Raw genomic sequence first — 23,714 nt, 5'->3', positions numbered from 1 at the left:
AAGCGGCGGCGGCGGGAGCAGCGACGATGGAAGAGAAGGTCTTCACGAAGGAGCTCGACCAGTGGGTCGAGCAGCTGAACGAGTGCAAGCAGCTCTCGGAAGGGCAAGTGAAGAGCCTGTGCGAGAAGGTGGGCAGCCAATGGCGGTTCCGCGGGAAGTGGGGGAAGACCCAGACCCCGCTGGGGCGGGCGGGGGGGGAGAGAGAGAAATACGTGTCGGGGGGGGGGGGGGGGGGGGGGGGGGGGGGGGGGGGGGGGGGGGGGGGGGGGGGGGGGGGGGGGGGGGGGGGGGGGGGGGGGGGGGGGGGGGGGGGGGGGGGGAAAGCGAAGAGGTCCGCCCGACAATTGGGGAGAGGAGCCTCGGTAGAAACGCGCCGGGGATCCAGCAAGGTCCGGAAGGGATCGCGGCTGGCGGCGGGGGCATTGATCGCGGCGGGCTCCGCTGAGATGTGAGAAGCGGGTGCGGGCCAGGAGGGCGCTGGGACGAGCGCGGACTTGAGAGCCACCGCAAGGGGCGCCGTCCCGCCGGGATGAAAGGAGAAGCGGCGGCGGCGGAAGCGGCGTACATCTACCCGGGGAAGGCAGAGCGGGGTGTGTCCCCGGTCAGGTGCAAATGTAGAGACGGGGCTCCTGGCGGCCAGGCTGCCCATTCTTCGGGCCCCGTGAGGCACCCCCGAGGTCTTTTTACTCGCGGGGTAGCCCGTGTGGCTCAGTGGATCGCTTCCCCCCGCCGGCCCTGCGCCCCCTGTCGCATCGCCCGCCCGCTCCTCCTCCTCCCACTAGCTCTTAAAATGGCGCCTTTCTCCGAAAATAATGCTGCTAGGAAGTCCCTTGTGCTCGGCGGGCGGGTTTTGATGCACGGGCGAGCGGTGGAGGGAGAGGTTTGATAAGATTCCGGCGAGAAGAAAAGAGAGGAGCCAAATGTATTGTTCCAAACTCGCTCTCGGCAGCTCCAGCCTTGGATCGAGAGGGTTCAGCATTCATTTGTGCGGTCAGAATGATCGTTGATTGATTGGCCTCGATCGTGCTTTATGTCAGTAGGTTGTAATTTTACAACGCCTCCTTGGTATTTTATTCCACTGAACTTAATCGACCTTCCTTCTGAATAAACACATAGAAAAAGCATTGTTGGAATAATGGGAGAAGCATGGGAAAAAAGTGAATCGCCCTGGAATCTAGGAGTATTTTCTTGTATTGCAGGAGTAGCATGTAATGATGAATCAGTTAAATTGGATTGTAACATTTATGGTCAAATTCCTTCGTACTAAAATGCAGTTGATTTTTTAAAATAATGTATTTGAATGCCATTTGTTAAATTACATTAACGAATGGTATTCAAATAATTTATTACAGTAACATTACATTAAATGACAGCAGGAGAAAGAGCAGTTTTTCTCAGGACATTGTATTGCCTTTTCTAAATTGACTCCTGTGTCTATACATGTCACACTCTTTCAACCCAAACCACCTCACAGGGTTATTGTGGAGAAAATAGGAGGAGGAAGGGATGTTGGGTATGTTCATTGCCTTGAAGTATTTGCAAAAATAACAAAGGTGAAATACGAATTAATTAAATAACTATTTAATTCAAGTTTAATTTTAGGATTATGGTTTTAGATTAGTACTTTTTGGCTAGAAATATATCTGATGAGACTTTTGTACTGATTTGGTAATTTTCATTAGATTCATAAGGTTTTTTTTAATATTTAACCTTCAATGACAGTGATTTTTGATATAAACTACAGGCAGTCCTCGACTTACAACCACAGTTGAGCCAAAAATTTATGCTGCTAAGTGAGAAATTTGTTACGTGAGTTTTGCCCCATTTTATGACCTTTCTTGCCACATTTGCTAAGTGAATCACTGCAGTTGTTAAATAGTTAAGTTGTTAGTAATACAGTTGTTAAGTTAACCTGGCTTCCCCATTGACTTTGCTTGTCAGAAGATTGCAAAAGGGGATCACATGACCCCAGGACACTGTAGCCATCATAAATATGAACCAGTTGACAAGCATCTGAATGTAAATCACATGACCATGGGGATGCTGCAATGGTCATACTTGTGAAAAACGGTCGTAGCTCACTTTTTTCAGTGCTGTTGTAACTTTAAATGGTCACTAAACAAACCGTTGTAAATCGAGGACTACCTATATTACTCAGTCGTAGTTGTCTATGGAGATTCTCGGTCACCCAGGTCATGGTTGCCCCAAAAATGCTTTTTCAATAGGCAATTGGACTTTGTTTCAAAAGTCTAGTTGCCTTTTGAAAAAGCATTTGTGTGATATTCAATCGTAGGTTTCATTGGAATCCATGGAAGGAACTTAAACTTAAGTACAGTTTTAGTTGTAATAATTTTGTGGTAACAAAGTTTAATTGTTTTGAGTTAGCAACCTGCAAGCAAAGTCCATTATCAGGAAACCACTTCGGTCTGTATTTACTGCTCAGTTTCTTGATAGGTTTACTAAAGTAGCCTGGTGTGCAACTACTGCAGTGTTAAATGTTTTCAGTTCTTTCACTTTACATCAGACATGTCAAACTTGCGACATCATGTGACATATCGGAGCTTTTTCCCCATTGCCGGCAATGGGGTTGGCATGGTTTCCTCATGAGACGTCTGGCCCCATGGGCCGGCAGTTTGACACCCCTGCTTTACATGCTAAACATGTTATACTTTTACAGTTACTTAGCGATTATTTGAAGTTACTAAAATCTCCCTGGGGATATTTACAGCCCAGTGCCAAAGTTCTGATGGCTGACTCCGGTCATGTGACTGCATGTTGCGTGCTCAGCAAATGGCCTGCATTTATAGCAGTTGTCAATGCTTACAGTCATGTGCCTACACTTTACATGGGTGGTTGGTTTTATGACCATCAGAACTTACAAAATGATAGGCAGGCTCTATTACAATTGTAAGTCGGAGACTGACTATACTAAATAACTTTAGAAATGGTAGAAATTCAATTTTGAAATATGCAGATTTTGGGATGAAGGCTAGAGATTGTCCAATACATTGGCATGTTATTAATAAGAATGAGAAAAACAGGTAATGGAGGATTTATTTTAATGTTGCCAATCTTTTCTTTGCAGTTGCTTTTGGGTCATGTATCCATCTGTGAAAACATTTAAAGGTCTTAATATACATTGAATTTGCAGCTCACATTATGAGATGCTGGTTTTAACTGGTATTTGAAGCTACTATTTTTCTAGTTTTGGTAAAGAGTTAGATGTTAAATATTGCAAAAAAAAAAACCCTTTCCATACTTGGAGCAGTCTACCTTTGATAGTAAAGAATTTGGAGAGAAAAATTAAGATTGTCCTTGTTTAGTGATTGCCTTGTTTAGTGACTGTTCGCAGTTAAAGTAGTGATGAAAAGTAACTTTACAACCAATTCTCACATTTACAACTCTTGTAGATGTGTAAATCAGAGAAAAGCATAGTCATGGTTTTATTTAAGAATTGCTTTATTTAACAACAAAGATGCTGGTCCCAATTGTGATTGCTAAACAAAGACTACCTGTAATCAACAATGAGGTTAAACTGCAGAAATAAATATAGTGGTAATTTGTGCTATAAGGCCAGCATGATTTTAACATTAGATATGAATGGCATGAGACCAGGAAGCTTTTTTGCTTGTTCAGTGATACCTACATGAATAAGTGAAACATTATCTCATACATTCATCATAACATTTTTGCTACTATAACAAGAATAGCAGGTAAAAATTGTGACTTCGCAAACTGCCTGCCTGCAATTCTTTTAAATGTTATTGGAAAATTCACTAACTCCTTTGGGCTGTTCAGATTATACCAAACACAGGTTAGACGTTCCTGCCAGTTTATGTTTTAAAAAATTCAGAACTGAAATATACTAAAGAAATGCTTTTATAAAGCTGAATTTTGGTGTTCTTAAAGCTGTCTGATGATATTTCAGTCTTATTAGTGCTCAGCACGTAGTGCAGCATTCCTATATAATATCCTCTAGGAAATAAAGTTTGATTATTACAAATTATGGAAGAAGGGTAGAATGTCAATTTTTTTAAAAAAAGTTTTAGATAGAGAAAATGCACTTCGCTTCAGAATTTTTTATTCTGTAGACAGAAATATAAGTGGCAGGTTTTGTTCAAAACACAGTAAGGGAATAGAAAGAATTGAGCATGAAGAATTATTTATACTAAAAAGCTAGACATTTATGGTAAAGAGATTAAAAGATAAATATTTAAGGTACAGTAGTGATTTGTTCTAAGGAAATTAAACAGATTTTAATTTGTCACTTGAATTCTGATATTAATGACAAATACTACCCCACTGACACAGATAATGCAAAAAGAACAATACCTTTATTGTCACCTTGAATGTACACTAATCGGCATACATTAAAATTAAATTTCATGGAAATATAATAAAATATATTGCCTCTTCCTGTCTTGATAATTTGCTAATAAAGAAAATAATAGTTGGTTCATTTCCTCCATGCTGGTTCTCTTTTCTAGTTAAAATAGCTTGCTGCTTCTGTACTGGTATGTCTTTAATTTAGATATGAAGATAAGTAACAGTACTAGCTAAATACGCAATTGTTAATTAGTTCTGAATTGGATTAGGTACTAATAGAAACCTGGTGAAACGGAGTGTATAGTATTTAAGGTTCTCATCAGAAGTAATGAGTTTTTCGGTGTTATTCATTGGATCAGCATTTAAGTTAGCAATTAAAGCCCTGTGATATGACCTCACTGAAACATTGACTTACCTTGGATTAGGTACAGATTCCAAATAAAAAACAAGATATTCTGGTTTGGTGTATTTCAATGTTTCATGATATATGCTTAAGGTTTACTAACAGTAATTCATTTGCTTAGACCAGACATGTCAAACTCGTGACGTCATGCAGTGTATCGGGACTTTTGCCATTGCTGGCAATGGGGTGGGTGCGGTTTCCGTGTGATGTGTCCGCAGTTTGACACCCCTGGCTTAGACTCATAGCTTAAAACTTGAAAGTTCAATTTTTGGAATCAAACTAATGTTTTGAATCTTTTATGTTTTACACATCAGCTTTTTAAGTGTTGCTTAAGGCAGAAATCTAGCAAGAATAAGATGAATTTTGTAGGATCTTATCATATTACTGCTTTGAATAGGACTAGGACAACGCAGCCATTCATATTTTAAGAGGAAAACATTTGGATGACTTCCTGGTTCAAGTAATAATATGAAGATCAGTTGCAGTTGTAGAAAAATACTGTGGGCAGAAAAATTAGCTGAATGATTGTTTCTGGAATTTTTTTGGGGGGGCGGGGATTTAGAGAATATTTGTACTTGCAAATAAAATTATACTTTGGAGGTCATATATAACTATGGTGCTTTTTCCTTTGTCTTTGACTTAATGGAATGGGCCTATCAGGTGGGAGTGGGATCATGGTCACTATTCAGTGTAAACAATTTAAGTCTATATAGAAAAGTACAATAATCAGTAATAGGAAATTTAAATAGTGTTTCATGAACATTAGAAGGTCAAAACAAACCTGAAGTAAGAAGCAAAATGGATGCTGACAGTCAAGCTTAGCCAAGAATGTCTTGTATTTCTTAACACAATTAAAACCAGATAGAAAGTATTTACAAGTAGATAGATAAAACATTTTAAATACAAGGCATCAGTGTTGCCACTTTCATGGTAGCCAAGGATTATCCCAGAACAAGGGCTGAGTAATTATGGATTAGATTTAACTTTTCCAAATATGCTATACACATCTTTAGCATGAGACAACTGAATCCTATCACACATCAAAGAATTAACAGCTTTTCTAATCTGTTTTCAATCATGGAGTGTCTGGCATTCAAATCTAGTCAATGTGGATGAGTTAGTTAATCTTAAAATTTTGCAAATTTACCAAAGCTCCTTTGAATGCTGTTCCATGTATTATTATATCATGAGGGGTCCTTGGTGCTCTCTGAGCTTGCTTGTTGTCTTGCAGATGTTTCATTACCCAAACTAGGTAACCTCATCAGTGCTAGTAAGGAGTACTGTTCGCTGTCAGTTTATATTCTAGTGCCGTGGTGGCGAATCTATGGCACGGGTGCCAGAGGCGGCACTCAGAGCCCTCTCTGTGGGCACGCACGCCGTCGCCCCAGTCCTAGGCCTTCAGCTGGGTTTTATAAAACCTTTTCGCTTTAGGCCTCCGCCGCAGTGTACAAAAAAAAAAAAGGTTCAATCAATCAGCCAATTTCAACTTCTTGCGGGAAAAAAAAAGATCTTGCAAAGTTGGAATTGATTGATTGAACTTTTTAGTCCCACCCAGTCTGCTGTTACCACTGCAGCCACACCCAGCCAATGAGCCATACCCACCCGGCACCCGACGATGCATAAGTGGGTTTGGGGTTGCAATTTGGGCACTCGGTCTCTAAAAGGTTCGCCATCACTGTTCTAGTGGTTTGCCTATCACTGTTGGTGAGGGTGGTCTTAGAGATTCTTTGATTGGGCTGTTTGTTGTTGGCTTCCTTGACAGTTTCTTGATTGAAGTATTTACTTGATTGTTGGTCTGATGTTGACCTTGGAGTTAATCTATGCTGATCTGCGTGCTGATAGCTGATGGAGCGTTGCATGGGTCTTTTTGTTCCTTTTTGGGCTGGGTGATAGCCTCTTTTGCATCGTCTATAGATGTTGTTAATGTCTTATGTGTCTATTGATGGCTGATTTGCCAGAGTACCAGGCTTCTAGAAATTTCCTGGTGTTTTTGGACTTGGTTTGGTCTAGGATGGTCACATTTTCCCAATTGAAACTATGGTTAAATCTTGTCTATATGTTGTGAAATTAAAGATTTTTCATCATGTCTTCTGACTGCTAATTGTGTTCCTGGATGCTTTCTGTCTGTATTATATCTGTCTATAGGCTGAACTAAAACAAGCCCTGGATCATGTGGAAAGCTGTATTAGAAAGTTACCTAGGATGCAGTGGAGGCAGTATTCCTATAGTATTGATAGAAAATATTTATTTGATTTTGCTTGTGCTTATACACGTACACATAAAGTTTTTATTGTTGTATTCTAGCTGCACCCAATCTTACTGAAAACTCTTTTATGTCTGTTCTGTGTAACTGTTGCCCAACTGGTAATGTATAATTAAACAAATGATATAAAATGAACAATAATAGGTCATTGTAGAGTAGAATAGAGCTGGAAGAAACCTTGGAGGTCTTCTAGTCCAGCCCCCTGATCAAGCAGGAGAATCTATACCATCTCAGACCAGTGATTGTCTAGTCTCTTCTTAAAAATGTCCAGTGATGGAGCGCCCACGATTTCTGGAGGCAAGCTGTTCCACTGGTTGATTGTCCTCACTATTAAGAAGTTTCTCCTTACTTCCAGGCTGCTTCTCTCTTTGATCAGTTCCCAACCATTGTTTCTCATCCTTCCTTCTGGTGCTCTGGTGAACAAGGTGACCCCCTCTTTCTTGTAGCAGCCCTCAGATACCGGAATACTGCTATCATGTCTCCCCTATTTCTTCTTTTCTTTAGACTAGCCAAACTCAAGTCCCACAGCCGTTCTTAGTATGTTTTGGTTTCCAGGCCTTTGATCATCTTAGTTGCTCTTCTCTGAATTTTTTCCAAACTCTCAACATCTTTTTTGTGATATGGTGACCAAAATTGGCTGCAGTATTCCAGGTGTGATTAGGGTTTTATAAAGTGGTAATAATATTTCACGTGATTTTTATTCCATGCCTCTGTTTATACAACCCTGGATTATATTAGCTTTTTTGGCTGCTGCTGCACACTGCGGGCTCATGGTCAAGTGATTGTCCACTAGGACTCCAAGGTCCCCCTCTCAGTTACTGTTTTTGAGCCATGTCTCGCCCAATCTGTACTTGTATCTTTGATTTTTCCTGCCTAAATGTAAAACTTTGCTTTTCTCCACATTGAAACTCATTGGATAGGACCCATTGTTCAAGTTTGTCTAGATCTTTTTTGGATCCTGAGTTTGTCTTCTGGGGTGTTGGCTACTCCTGTCAGTTTGGTGTCATCTGCAAATTTGATGAGTTCCCCTTCAATTCCCTCATCTAAGTCATTTATGAAAATATTGAAGAGTACTGGCCTAAGATGGAACCTTGTGGTACCCCACTGCTTACTTCTCTCCATGTGGATGTAGTGCCATTGAGGACTACTTGTTGAGTATGATTTGTCAGCCAGCTGCAGATCCATCTGGTGGTGATGTTGTCTATTCCACCTTTTTCTAGCTTACCAAGGAGTAGGTTGTGGTCTACTTTATTAAATGCCTTACTGAAATCTAAGTATACTATGTCCACAGCATTTCGCTGGTCTACTAGTTTAGTCACTTTATCAAAGAATGAAATAAGATTGGTTTGGCAGATCAGTTTTTAACAAACCTGTGCTGGCTACTGGTTATGACTTTGTTTGCTTCTAGTTGTTTGCAGATCTGGGTCCATTTTCCCCCGTTTTTCTTGAAGATGGGAAACACATCAGCCCTTTTCCAATCCTCAGATACTTCCTCTGTGCTCCAGATTTTTGAAAAATGTGGTGCAGTGGTTCTGAGATAACACCTGCCAACTCCTTCAGAACTCTGGGATGTAATCTGTCAGGCCCTTGTGATTTATATTCGTCAAGGTCGATAGGTGTTCTCTTATCATTTTCTTGCTTATTTTAATTTTTGTTTCTAATTTGTCTTTTGCAGTGGGTTTTTTTTTGTATGTTGGGCTGTGGTTTCTTTTTGTGTGAAGATTGATGTAAAGTATGAGTTAAGCAGTTTTGCTTTCTCCCTGTTGCCTGTTATTTCCTTGCCATCTTCTCTCTTTAGTAGACCTACAATTTCCTTGACTTTTTTCTTGTTAATATGTTGGAAGAAATTGTTTTTATTATCCATGATTTCTGTTGCAAGTCATTGTTCATTCTGAGCCTTTGCTTTCCTGACTTCATCTTTGCCATGTTCTGGCTGTCTGCTGATAATCGGTCTTAGTTATGTGCCCCTCTTTACATTTTTTGTATTTGTCCTTTTTGTCTTTCAGTTTGTCGGGGAGATTTTTGTGCAACCAAACTGGTTTCTTCTTGAATTTCTTGTTTTTCATTATAATAGATTGAGCTCAAATTTTAGGCCTTCAACTTCCCATTCTTTATTTTGATATCTAGTTCTTCTGCAAGCCTCTTGCTTATATTCAGCATAATGCCTGGAGTGGAAGGATACCAAAAAGCCCTACTCACAATCCAGTTTTTATGATTGTGGGTCCTACTGAGAAGGCATTTGCAGGGGTTGTGTTGGCACAAATGTTTCTGTCTTCTAGCTTAAAATTGAATTTGTTCATTCTGTTCAAAGTAAACTACGCAAGGTCTTGATTTAATGCTTTTAAGAGGCAGACTATCATAAAATCTCACATCTGGGTGTGTGAGAGGTCCTGTAGGGATTGAGAAGGGTTTGTGGCTGTGCGCCAGAGACACCAAATGGATTGGGAAGGGCACAGCAGTAGAATAGTGTGGGTCGCAAAGGGTAGCTGGGGGTTGTGTGAAAGTCAGCATGGGGAAGCAATGTGGGTAGGAAAAGGTACATGAGGCCATGCAAGAGGGGCCATGCAAGTTAGGGAAGGTTCATGGGGGTATATAAGAGGTGCTGTGTGGTTTTGAGAAGGTGGGCGGGCGGCACAGGTCAGGGAATCGATGAGTGGCACAGATCAGGAAAAGTGTGCTAGGGATGGTATGGGCCAAGAATGGTATGTGAGGGCCCTTCCCTTCCCACAGCTATGTGTTGCTAGGTGGAGGAGGAACTGAGAGATTGCAAGACTGGCTGGGAAACTGTCACATAACATTGTAAATGAAGATTGTATGACCATTTGAAGTTATGATGAAGGACTTATGACAAGTTCTTGAAATTCTGGTTGTTGTATTGTAATCAGTGAAGAACATTTGGGCCCACCCATATTTACAACTCCCTTTCGGCTACTGCTTACTCACTGCCACCAGCTGCTCCCATTGCCTGGCCCTGCCTACCACCTGTATGCTACTACTGTACTGGCCTAGGCCTTCTTTTCCAGAGATGCAGCCGGGCCTTCTCTTGGAAGCTGGCCAGGGGTTTTACAAAAGAAGGACTTGTACGGGTTGGGGGGAAAGAAGGTCAGCGTGTGAAAAAAAGACCCTTTTGCGCAGCTGGGCCCTTTCCCCCCTTATTGGCCTTTCATAGCTCTCCTGGCTCCTTCTGTCATAAAAGAAGGACCTGGATGGCCCAAGAAATCAGACCCAAGCTGCACTAGCATAAAATTATGCCCCAGGTGGTATTAAGAGTATGGGGGAAGATAGGTGGATGGAAGGAGTTGAAATAGAAGCAATTGTTACCTTCTCCCGAGAGTGGCTTGAATCCAGCTAGCTTCTTGCCTAATGATCAGGTAGGATTCATTCATCAACAACTGGGATTGTCAGAAATGCCATCAGGAAGCAGAGCAGTCACTTGACAATTCACTTAATGACTGTCTTGTTTAGTAATGGAATTGCCAGTCGTTACAGGTGAAGACTACCTGTAGATTAAAAACATTTGGGGAAACGCCTATCTTTAGATTGCTGCAAATATGAATTTTTATTCAGAGTCTGGCTTTTCTGAACTTGCTTTCTTGTACATATGCCATTTTTTAAAGTTTTAGAAAACCAATAGTATTTATATTGAGGCAATTTAATCCAGGTATAGCATTTGCTACCTTTCTATCATAGGTAGAGCATTGAGTATAATCAAACAATATAGTAGACCATTGATGAGCTTTTAAAAAAAATCAGTTTCTGCCAGTATTTAAGACATCTGGTGTTGGCAAAATAACTCTTGTAGAAAATTATTTGAAATGTAATACCTAGTAATATTAAACAAAGAATGATTCACTTGATTTTTAGATACTCAATCATATTTAAAACTAACACTGAATTTAATTTGAGACTTGATATTTATGGGAACGTATAGACATACATGAACAGCTTTGCATGCATGCTAATGTTTGTCTCTTAATTGAAAACTTCCAAAGTGCTATTTTGTTTTGGCAATGCAGTGTTAGCTGCTGCTGCTTCTTAAGAATTTTTCATTTATTGGATCGTCATTATTTTATTACTTAAGCTATATTCTATTTTCATCTTCTCATGGTTCTGTTACACAAGTGGAAATACGGATCTTCAAATGAAGCTGATAAGAAATTGTGACCTGGTTATAATTAAATAGATGTTTATTGGTCTGGATGCTGCAGATTTTCTTTGTATTACAGTAGCTTCCATAGATTTCAGAGTCATAATTAATACTGCCATGAGCCATGCTTTGTCTAAAGCAGGGGTAGGCAACCTGGGCTCTTTTATGACTCGTGGACTTCAACTCCCAGAATTCCTGAGCCAGCATGGCTGGCTCAGGAATTCTGGGAGTTGAAGTCCATGAGTCATAAAAGAGCCAGGTTGCCTACCCCTGGTCTAAAGAGTCCCAGAGAGTAGCTGTATCATTTTGTATTCAGGTACTCCATGCATGTAACCTGACTACGATAGTCATATTGTGAAAATGTCATGGCATTTTGCAGAATTTTAAAGGTGCCCATTGCCTCCCTCGGTTTTTGTGCCCTAAAAAGATTCTTTCTATTCGAATACAGTCATGTACTACATGCTAGAATAGAGAAAAACTAAGCAACACGTAAGAGAAAGCTGAAACATTTCTGCTTTCACTCTTGTTCTACATTTTAAACAAAACTATTATTGATTGGGCTGGTTAAATCCAAACAGCTTGCTTTTTAAGCTTAAAAAAATGATCTTAATTGTTACGTTAGTAATTTCATTTGCGCGGCTCAATTTTAAGTAATTTATTTTACTTTGATCTGTAAATACTGATTTTTGTTTAACTGCTAACATTGGTTAACATGACCTTTGTGTTTAATAATGCTTTCATTTTTTTAATTTGTTGGCAAAACATTATTTGAAAGATAAATGGCTTTGAATTAAGCCATAACGCCTATGAAACAATAGCAGATTTCACATTTTAAAAAGGGACTGCTTGTAGAGATGTCTGGTCTTAGGTGCATATGGTATATATTTCTTATTCTAAAAAGGACTTCATTAGTTCTCAAAGCTTTCTGGATGCTGTTAAATGTAAGACTTAATACAAAAACTGTACTTTTGTGTTGCCTACCAATTAAAGTGCAAGCTAGCCCACACAATAATAATATTCTTCAGGATTGGCTGTGTTTAAAGGAAGAAAGAAAGAAGGTTCAAAGTACTTCTCTTATTATTCTCAGCACTATTAATAGCACTCGGTTTTGGGGTTTCACAAGTAATAACCTCAGCTATAACACTGAACCCAAAGTCTCCTTCATATAGGATAATGTTGAGTAGCAATATTCAGTGGCAAAAACATGAAACGTTATGCAGATGGGGAAGATTGGCTGCAGAACTTTTTAGGACTCATGAAAGTAGTGTAAAATGGGCAATGTCTGATTATTTTTAGTTTGCCTGCTTTCCTCTTTTGGTTCTCTTTCTGAATAATTTGAGGCAAACAGAACAAACATGTACATCTTTTCTCTGATGTAAGTTTCACTATGAACTATGGAACAAACAGATTTTTAATTGGTAATTTTCAAACTGAAAGATTTTTGAATTATTTATTTAGAGAAGATGTTTCACTGTTTGGTAGTAGAACTTTTATACATGGATACTGTAGGTAGCCTTTTCCTTGGAGATAATCATTTCTAGCTCTTCTAAAAAGAAGACACCATTTGAAATGTCTATATGTAATTTATCAAATTGACTATACCACCAAAGTCAGGTAACAGTGCAGTCATTACATCTTTCTGAAGTTTTTTTTTACATGATAAAAACACATGCAATTATTATTATTTATAGGTAAGACTGCTGAGGTGGAGAAGTGGGGATTTTAGGTATTGTCTTCTGACCACAGTAATACTTTTACCATTCTCTAGCTACGTTGCTTTGGGGAAAAGATGTTGAAATATGTTGAAGGATTCCCATATTTAGTACTGTTTCATAATTCTCCTTCCCAGGGGCAAATGTATAGGGTGCTATATCTTTCTTATATGGATTTGTCATGGATGCTTATAATAATGAGAAAAGTGCATCCTTTTTTTGAGCCATTGTTTGCACAAAACACTTGAACATGTTCATCTAAAATACACCAGGCTTTATTCCATCAGAAAGATAAAAGTTCCATTTAATTTTGCCAAGAAAGTACATGTATTTGGGACAAACATTTATGCTAATTTCTCTGAAATTGCATCGCCTTCCATTTTCTAATAAACAGCTATTTCTGTAGGTTTAATATTTTCATATATTTGAGGGGAGAGATCAACTGAAAGAAATTGAATGTTATTCAGACACATGAGATTTGAACAAGTCTTGCAGTTGGTGAGCACGCTAATGTTGGTGAGCACGCTAATATCTTTTTTTCTGTATGGCTAGGGTTGTCTGCAGATAAGACCCTATTACTTACAGAAATATAACTAACTGGCAATCATTGGGGGAATTTAATCTTTCAGTTTTGAAATAAATGAATTTCAACAACTGTAGAATCAGGCTGCAGCATACCAAAATTGTCAAAAGTGAAGGGGGTCTGAATACTTTCTGAATGCACTGTATGACTATTTCAAGTGCAGAGTAAGATCTGACCTGGTGCTGGAAGTTGTAGAATTTGGATAGGGGTAAAAGTAGGATAAAATTGAATCCTAGCAAGACTGGGCTTCTGTTTGTTCAGAAAATATCTGGTACTCTCTCTAGTCCAATGTTCTCAGCAGTAATATCCACCTTCTAGAACAGAAATCTAGATGGATCCATTTCATCTGAACTTTAAGATTTCAACTAACCAAAGAAACATTTAAAATCTATCATTAGTACAATACTCCTATGTGTTGTCTCTCGTTATAATAATTTGGGAAAGGCTTTGAAAATTTTAAGGATAATGTTTATGTTATGCTGTTCTTTAGTTTTGATTTTTGTATTTTGCTGCTAGGAGTCCAAATGAATTATGCTTGTATGTATGATAAATATTGTTCAGAAGCAGAAATAAATAATACATATGCTATTGTGTCAAATACGTTATTACGCATTTTGAAATGTTAATTAATTACTTAAGGTTAAGCTGTTTTTTTGCTCTGTTGCAGGCTAAAGAAATCTTAACAAAAGAATCCAATGTTCAAGAAGTAAGATGTCCAGTAACAGTTTGTGGAGATGTCCATGGACAATTTCACGATCTCATGGAACTTTTCAGAATTGGAGGCAAATCACCAGACACAAATTATTTGTTTATGGGGGACTACGTTGATAGGGGATACTACTCTGTTGAAACAGTAACACTTCTGGTAGCGCTTAAGGTAATAAAAATACATTCAAAACATGTTGGCATTAGAAATAACAAGCATACAGAAAATTTTGTGGTTGCTTCCAAATATTTTGAACTTTATTTTGTGTTTATATTCTGAATTATTGTAAGGATTTAATGCTGTTGAAAATTCTGCACAAAATAATTGTACAGGAGAAAATTATATTATTGTGTAATTCAAAGAGACTCCTACATACTAAATAAGATGTTTAGATATACAGGTAGTCCTTGACTTACAACCATTCATTTAGTGACAGTTCAATTTTACAATAGTATTGAAAAAAGTGACTTATGACCATTTTTTTCACACTTGGTCATGTGATCAAAATTCAGCTGCTTGGCAGTATCCGGGGGTCATGTGATCCCGTTTTGCGACCTTCGACGTGTAAAGTCAATGGGGAAACCAGATTCATTTAACAACTGTATTACTAACTTAACAACCACAGTGATTCACTTAACAGCTGTGGGAAGAAAGGTCATAAAATGGCGCAAAATTGACTTAACAACTGTCAAGCCTAGCAACAGAAATTTTGGGCTCAATTGTCGTAAGTTGAGGACTACCTGTAGTTAGAACTTCCATGTTTCTGTAGTTAAAACTTCCATGTTTCTGTAGTTAGAACTTCCATGTTTCTTTAGTTTGTATCTCCATTTTAATAAGATGGAAAAGAGATTGATAAGATTCTACTCTTGAATTTAAATTCAGTAGTCTCTCCCGCTTCCCCCCTATATATCAATACTATCAATCTAAACAAAATGGGGTAGGAGGAATACAGATATTTAAAATTTGGTTTCAAGAGATGTTTAGAAAATTATATTTTCTCTATACACCTGTAACTAATGATTATGATAGGGGAAGATATATGTTAATAGAGATGGGGAAAAGTCAAGGTAGGCAATGTAAAATGAAAAACTCTTAATTGCTCTAACTACGTTGTTTTATAGGTCCGTTACCGTGAACGCATCACAATCCTTCGAGGGAACCATGAAAGCAGGCAGATCACCCAAGTATATGGTTTCTATGATGAGTGTTTAAGGAAATACGGAAATGCAAATGTCTGGAAATACTTCACAGATCTTTTTGATTATCTTCCTCTTACTGCTTTGGTGGATGGACAGGTATGCTGAAAATATGACTTCTTGTTAATAGCAACAAAAATACAAAATAGGGTGAATGTTCCAATATATTTTAATCAGATGTTTTCCTTTTAAAATCATCTATAACTTTCAGTAAACAAGTTCAGCTACCTCTAGTTCTTGATAATTAAAAAAAAGATATTCTAATACTAGTTTTCAAAACTTTCACAGATTTTCTGTCTACATGGAGGTCTCTCTCCATCTATAGATACACTGGATCATATTAGAGCACTGGATCGTCTCCAAGAAGTTCCACATGAGGTACGTTAATGCCATTTGAATTCTCAGTTGTGTTTATGCATGTTAATGTCTAATGGTACTCTTTAAATTTTTTTCTTTTGTAATTTTTATTAAAAATTACAATATTTTATTAAAAATAAAACAAAACAATACTATAAAACAATACAATACAATAAAAAATACTAAAAAGAAAATGATATAAATAAAAAAATATAAAATGCAGAAAAAATAGAAAAAAGAATATAGTAAAGAAAGGTAATATATAAAGAAGGGACTTCTCCCTTCATCACAAGTACAAACAATTTTAGTAATTTATCACTTTCTCTTAAAATACAGCAAATTATCTCCTCATATCTGATTTTTCATATTTGTAAGCAATCAACAAAACTGTATCAGTTTAGTCCTGGAATCAGCAAAAGTCCATTAAGTGTTATCTGAGGTTACATACCTATTTTAACCTTGATCAACTAAAGCAACTGTACATTCCTTCCATTTACTCTTAACAATTTTCATCTTTTATTCATTCAGAAAATGTCCTAGATTTTTATTTTTCATTTTTTTCTTTATCTCTTCTCTCAAAATTCTTCAAAACATTAACAAAGTATAGGAAATTTATGCATTTCACTCTTTTAGATTATTTGTATATCCTTTTTAATTATTAGATCATCAGCTGGTTTCTTTTGTGTATCCAAGTAACATTTATTTCTACATCATTTTTGGAGTTTATCGTTTTTAAATCCACTTTCAAACCAGTTTCACTTTTGTCATGTAAAACCTATTACTCTTCCATACTATATTTTAAATATAGTCTGACTATAGAGGCAGACAATCTTACAATTAATTTCTAGGTCCACATCCTTAAATATATCCAATGTTAAGATATTTTTCTTAATTCTGTAATTGTGAGTTGACTTGGAGTATTCCCCTTTATAATCTTTAGTTCCCTCTGGTATCCATTTTTTAAAAGTTTTTTTTTAAAGAATTCAAAACATAAGTATTTTCCCATAGGAAGGTTCTTTATAATTAATTCTCAAATCTTATTTCAAATTTACCTGGTGTCTATTTGTAACTTTGTAATCAAATTTTACTCATCCCTTTTGCTGTTTACTCCAAAGAAAATTATTTTTCAAGTTCTGAATATTGTAGTTAAAACTCTTTTGCTGAGGATTGAAGGAAACTCACTAGTATTTTCAGACTTGTTGATCCAAAGGTTCCTAACAGATGAAAAGCAGTTAACAAGCAAAATGATTAGAAAAGGAAGTAGGCAAACTTAAGTGTCCTTTGAAAAGCACAGATTGAGAGTTGAGGTTTGAGCATGACAGCTATTCCCTTGTCTCCCAGAGATCTAAACCCACCAGAGACCGTTTCCTGGAGCACTTGTGGGTGATCTCAAGTCCTTTCCTTGTCTGAAGAAAAATTATTGGAGAATCAGTCTGCTTGGTGGCTCTTCATTCTTCTGTGGTCATGGGCGTCACTTTTTGCATAGCCATCTTCAGTCTGTTATTATTCTCCAGAAGTCGGTACTCTTCAAATTACTGAAGAGTCCTGAGTTGGCCATAAACATTTCATTTCACGCCATTAATTTTAATGCTTTAATTGTTGAAATGATTTGGGTTCCTTCTAAAATTACTTTTTAAAATTGCTGTCTACTGTTACATCTGATTTTAATGTATTAACTGATTACGGAGTTTGTGGAACCCTAAGAGACACAGAATTTCAATCTAGGAGGAAAGACCTAAGTATTTAAATTCCTGACTTGATAGGGAATCAGTCCACAAGTAGAGAATTCGTTGCACTCTCCTTGTTGCTGAATATCAATTAACAAGAGCAAATTAAAGGAAATAACTACTACTACTACTACTACTACTACTACTACTACTACTACTACTACTACTACTACTCCTCACAGTTACTACTATTGAGCAAGGTACCACTTATACTGTACCTGTGCATTTGGTTTTTCTTGCCTAAATGTAAAACCTTACTTTTTTCACCATTGAATTTCATTTTGTTAGATAGCACCCAGTGTTCAAGTCTGTCAAGATCCTCCTGTTTCTTAAGCCTGTCTTCTGGAGTGTTGGCTATTCCTGCCAGCTTTGTGTCGTCTGCAAATTTGATAAATTCCCCATCTATCCCCTCATCCAAATCCATATCCCGAATTGTAGTTCAGCAATATTGGAAAGACAATAATCTCCCCAATCTAGTAACATAATCTTTCTTTAACCTTCATAATGGTGGATTCAGAATTATATAGAATTAAAAGTTAATACCCTGGCTCTAATTTTAAATTCATCAGAATTGGTTAGTTCTCTTACAGGTTACCAATGTGTTGCAAAATTCTCTGGGTACTATTATTACATATCCCCGACAATCTTGCTAAATAAATCTTATGATTGTCAGCATTTAAATATTTGTGTCCAGTGCTCTTTTATTGAGAAGGGGTATCAGCAGAATACAGAGATAAATTGTTTTACAAGCCCCATGTACTCCAATGTTGGTTGAGGGACTTTTCAAAACAGCTAAGAGATGGAAAATTATGTAGAAAATGAGGTGATTTTGCTAGTTTCTCTGATGGAACAAAGATTCCAGTGGTTAAAAGACACGAAATAAGTGTTACATAGAGTGTCTTATTGCTACAGATAATGGTCTATAAGAATGAAGTAAAATAGATTTTGATTATGAATTTCTCATATTTCTGAGAAATCATCTAGCCTTGATTTCTATACTGTGTTACAGAAGAATGAACTTCACTCAATTTTTACTACCTTGGAGTGAAGAAGTAAACCAGTTAGGTAAAGTGACTGCTAGTGTTGGCAGTCACAACTCAAACTTACAGTGTTTATCTAATTTTCACTGTTCTGAGTTATATTTTCACCATTCTGAAAGAAACTTCTTTCTATAGATGGCTAGTGTGTGGGCAAGGAGATGCTGGCGGGTTTTTCTTCCCAGAAGTACATTCATTGCCACAATGCCTTTCAGTATTGTTATGTCTTACAGTATTGTTGTTCACTAAAATTAGCTTTAGTTGAATTCAGCTGTAGCTGAAAAGTAGCTATAATTGAATTCCTAAGAATGCCCAGGTGTAGGGAACGTAGCAATACAGAAATTCTGGATTTCTAGTATTTTTTACTATAATGTTTACCATTAGCACTGGATAAAAGCGTACTATTCTAAAATATTTAGCCATTCCAATTGCTATTTTGAAAGTTTCCCTACGTTGTATTAGGCATTTTCGTTTTTAAAGGCTAAATCATAATGCTGAAATATTTCCTAGGGTCCAATGTGTGATTTGCTGTGGTCAGATCCTGATGACCGGGGTGGCTGGGGTATTTCTCCTCGAGGAGCTGGCTATACTTTTGGACAAGACATTTCAGAAACTTTCAACCATGCTAATGGTCTTACATTGGTTTCAAGGGCTCATCAGCTGGTAATGGAGGTAAGCTTGTTTTGACCTGCTCTAAACTCTTTTGAGACATTTAAAACAAACCCAGATCATACCCTGATATATTTTAATGCAGTAATATATTTTATTTATAACTACAGCTTATATTATCTGCAGGGATTCTTATTAAAATTACATATTTTCTTTTTTCAGGGATACAACTGGTGTCATGATCGGAATGTAGTAACAATTTTTAGTGCTCCAAATTATTGTTACCGTTGTGGTAACCAAGCTGCAATTATGGAGCTTGATGATACTCTAAAATACTCATTGTAAGTATTTTAAAAATATTTCTATGAGAGTGACCAAAGTGCATTATTTATACTTCCTAGTTAAAGCTTTCTCAGAAAAAAAGTCATCTGTGCTCGAAATAAATATGCACTGTTGCTTGATCTGGTCTTGCCAGGTATTTCAGAAGAGATTATTTGTGGAATATCAAATTTATTTTAAATTTGCATAGTTTTAAAATAAAAAACATTTCAGTTTGGATATTTCAGGGGGTACTCATTGATTCATGAAATTCATAAAAACTTAACAGCAATCCTTCTTAATTTTTTTCTGGATAGGTTCTTTGACGTTTAAGACCTAAATTACGTTAAGAAATACTTGCTTCTGTTATATTAATACTATGTATGTTGAGGAATCTTTTTACTTCTAAGATTCACACAAATAGGTTGAATTGTTTTTTGTGTAAATTCAGTGAATGACAAGACATTAATTCTGTGCCTGAATAGAGCTTCCTTTGGAAATTCTTTTTCTCCCAAACTGGCTCCTGCCATTTACTTTGCCACAAACTAATCAAGGAGAAAAGCAACCTAGAACTAAGGAGAAACTTCCTGACAATTAGAACAATTAACCAGTGGACCAACCTGCCTCCATAAGTGGTGAATGCTCCAACACTGGAAGTTTTTAAGAAGAGACTGGACAGCCATTTGTCTGAAATGGTATAGGCGAACCTTTTAGAGACTGAGTGCCCAAAAACTGGCCCGGCCCCCCCAGCCAGCCCCCGCTCTGCTCCCTGTTCCGCCCACCCGCAGGGCCACTCATCACAGATCGCCCAGGCAGCCTTACAGCGCCATGGCGGCCATGCCCTCTGCCCGCACTCCACAGCATCATCTGCACATGATGGGGTGCGAGGGCAGAGTCGTGCCCCTGCTGCCTGGCTGCCATGTGCTTGCCTGCACTGCTCTGTGTGGGCCGCGTCTGGGGGAGCCTTTCCTCTGGGCAGGCTGCTGGTGAGGGGGTTGTGGGGGAGGCGGGCTGGGGCAACGGTGTGTGTGCCCACAAAGAGGGCTCCGAGTGCCACCTCTGGCATGGGTGCCATAGGTTTGTCACCACTGGTATAGGGTTTCCTGCCTGAGCAGGGGGTTGGACTAGATGACCTCCAAGGTCTCTTCCAACTTTACTACTACTACTACTACTACTACTACTACTACTACTACTACTACTACTACTACTACTATAATTAGTGGCATTATAGGGAAGCTTCTCTGTCCTGAAGAAATTATTCTGAAGTATTTTTTGAAATTTCAAACAGTATGAAGTATATTACAGATTATTTTAAAAACATCAGGAGATCAACAAATTCTAATTCTCTCTTTCAGTTTGCAGTTTGATCCAGCACCACGCAGAGGTGAACCACATGTTACTCGTCGCACCCCAGATTACTTTCTGTAATGAGATTTTCCACTTGTACAGTATTGCCATGAACCATGTGTTGACCTAAAGGAACATGGGAAGAGCAACAGTAACTCCAAAGTGTCAGAAAACATTTTAACATTGAAACCCGTTTTCACATGGACCAAAAGATGTGCCATATTGAAATTCAAAGCCTCTTGTCTGTCAGCGACTGTGACCACTTTAGAATGAACCAGTTCATTGCATGCTTGAAGCAACATTGTTGGTCAAGAAATCAGTTTCTGGCATAGTTCTACTTGTAGTTACTTTTGCTTTCTCTGAGAGACTGCAAATATTAATACGTAGACATTTAAACACTTCGTGAATTACAAGTAACTTTCCATTTAGCTTTAGCTTTCCAGCATGATTGTAGATAAGAATAGCAAACTATCATTGAAGCTTAATGAACATTTTAAATAAGCACCAAGACTGACTTTTCTTATTTGTGTTCTTATTTTGTTTTTTAGGGAAACAGTTTAATTTAATTGTCTTATTGTTTCATCTGAACTCTGTTCCCACCTCATTTTTCTCTCACACTTTTCCTCTACAAAGTGTCCCATGTATGTGTTCATCATAGTGAATTAGTTTGAAAGAACAATTTATTTCTGTAAGACGTTGCTGCTGGAGAGTGTTGCAGCATTTTTCATAATAAACTTGTGAACTAAGTTTGGAAGATGGTTGACTTTAAAATGTATTGCAAGCACATATCATGATGTATTTAATAAAAAAATAGCTTTTATGTCTCTTTGAACCTTTGAAGGACCCAAACAATACTGAGTTCAGGAAACATATTACAGTACGTAAAAATCAAAATCTAAGGATCAGATTTGGTAATCTGTGATGTATTAGGAAGGCAAATAATTACTGCCATAATTATATTAGCATTTGTCAAATACTATTCTGTGAAACAGATCTTCTGACATTTAATTCTATATTTAAAGTGGAAAAGCTTCGATTGTGAAGTTAAATCTAACTTCACCTAAGCATAGTCTTAAAAATTATATATCCTCAATGTTCCTGATGAAGTTTCTTTTTATACTTTTAAGCAAAAGAATATGAGGTTACTGCTTCTGTGCTACTGAATGAAGAATGGAGAGGAACTGGTGAGAGATCATAAATCAATCTCAATACTCTGTAACCCATTCTTAGTAGTAACAGTCTCTCATACACATTATGACTCTCTTGGGCAGCTTACTTTCCCTCAGTTTGAGCAGAAGGCAGTGAATAAGTCATAGGCTAAATACTCCAAATACTTGTTTAATATATTCTGATCCCAGAACTTGGGATATTTAAATAGCTAGGAAAAATGAGCCTATTACGATGGAAGTTAAATTCTTACTTGTAATTGTTGGTATCACACATTTGTTGAATGATGATGGAAATAGTGTAACAATGGGGATATACCAACAAGCCACCTGTAACTGATTGTCTCAAATGTGAAAATCAAAACATGTATTAACAGTGATTTCCTCTTCCTTTGTAACTAGTGTTTTTACTTACCATTCAATAAAGTAGTAACAGAATAATGAAGTTGGAAGAAAAGTCCTTATGTGCACAGGGCATGTTAAAGTGTTGTGCATACTTCGTGATTCTTAAAACTTTTTCATGGAATGAAGTGGGCTGATACCTTCAATTTCAAGTAGTTGGCCTTGTAGCAAGGGTTGCTGTTCAGAAGCTGGAAAAATTGCTTTTGTAATTCCCAGCCAAGGCATTTTTAAGTCTACATATATAACTATAAATTTATAGAGAGACTTTTCAGTTTCCTTTTCCTGGAAAAATTTCAAAAATTGAGCTTTTCTTGTTACAAAAAACAAAAAAGGGACAACTATTATAAAGAAATACTATCAGTACCATTATTACTCTTCATTTCCCCCTAGTGTCAGTTTACTAGAATATTCATTTTAATAGAAATTTAACTCCAAATAGAAATTTAACTCCAAATATTAAAAAAAATATCTTCAAATAGAAAGTTGATGCCAACTAAAATACTGGTAAGAAAAAAACCATAAGTAATAAGCTGAAAGTGGCCAGGTTTTTCTGTGAATTAGCCAGATGAAACACTAGTTTGAACAATTTCATTTTTCTTGCACTGTTTTAACTGAATAATATACTGCAACTTCATTTTGCATCATCTTTTCTCCACATGATCCCATATTTAAGCACAGATTATTAGAAAATGTTTCCATGTAAAGTATGTTACCCAATTTTAAATATAGTAACTTTCATGATTGCAATTCTTATGCCATGATGATTGGAGAAGCTTCTCAAAGTGGAAATCACCCTGCTGCTTCTTGGATTTCCATTGTCTAATTGGCTGCTTTTAAGACATTTTTCTAAGCAAGTTACTGTCCTTAGTTAAATATGGTTTCTGGAAGTGTAAGAGAAAGTTGAAATTGTTCTTTTGAAAAAGAAAAGACCTATTCACTGGTCTTGTGAGCCTATTATGCAGAAGAATCATTGTTTAAAATTGTTCAGCTGAAAAAACAGGTAGTAAATGTTTAGAATAACTTGAACATAATAAAGTATGGACTATTTTATACTTCTATGTTAACATACTAATAGGAAAACACATCATACCTAGTCATTTACATCACAAAACAGTGGGCAATTTAATGGTATTTAATAAACCTAACAAGTTGATTATGATCTATGAAAGTTCATATGATAGGTCTGTTAGCCTTTAACATGTTTTAATACTCTTAACTTGTTTTAAAGAGTCATGTTTTGAAAATATAGTTAGCATGGCCAGAAAGGAAGTCATAGGTAAATCCTTTTAATTTTTTTTTTGGGGGGGTAGTATCTAGCCAACTTTGGCTTATCTAGAAAGCTAATTAGGAAACATCTAGGAAGTACCGTATAGAGTTGGTTTGTTCAGGAACTTGGAAAACATCCTGAAAAAAGG

General features: G+C 37.2%; 1 protein-coding gene across 1 annotated transcript; it reads left to right on the top strand.

Annotated features, from left to right (window-relative positions):
* On the top strand, positions 1 to 22,342 carry PPP2CA (protein phosphatase 2 catalytic subunit alpha). The gene is made up of 7 exons (XM_015824211.1): positions 1 to 128; positions 14,102 to 14,311; positions 15,262 to 15,435; positions 15,625 to 15,714; positions 18,968 to 19,129; positions 19,289 to 19,407; positions 20,740 to 22,342. The coding sequence occupies exons 1-7, from the start codon at positions 27 to 29 to the stop codon at positions 20,810 to 20,812; spliced, it is 930 nt and encodes a 309-aa protein (XP_015679697.1). The 5' UTR covers positions 1 to 26; the 3' UTR covers positions 20,813 to 22,342.
* The last annotated feature ends 1,372 nt before the right edge of the window (positions 22,343 to 23,714 follow it).

This window comes from Protobothrops mucrosquamatus, unplaced genomic scaffold, assembly GCF_001527695.2.
Source record: "Protobothrops mucrosquamatus isolate PMUCROS unplaced genomic scaffold, P.Mucros_1.0 scaffold_186, whole genome shotgun sequence".
NCBI classification, from domain to species: domain Eukaryota; kingdom Metazoa; phylum Chordata; class Lepidosauria; order Squamata; family Viperidae; genus Protobothrops; species Protobothrops mucrosquamatus.
Note: the sequence above shows the minus strand (reverse complement) of the source record. Positions and strands in the feature narration are given on the sequence as shown.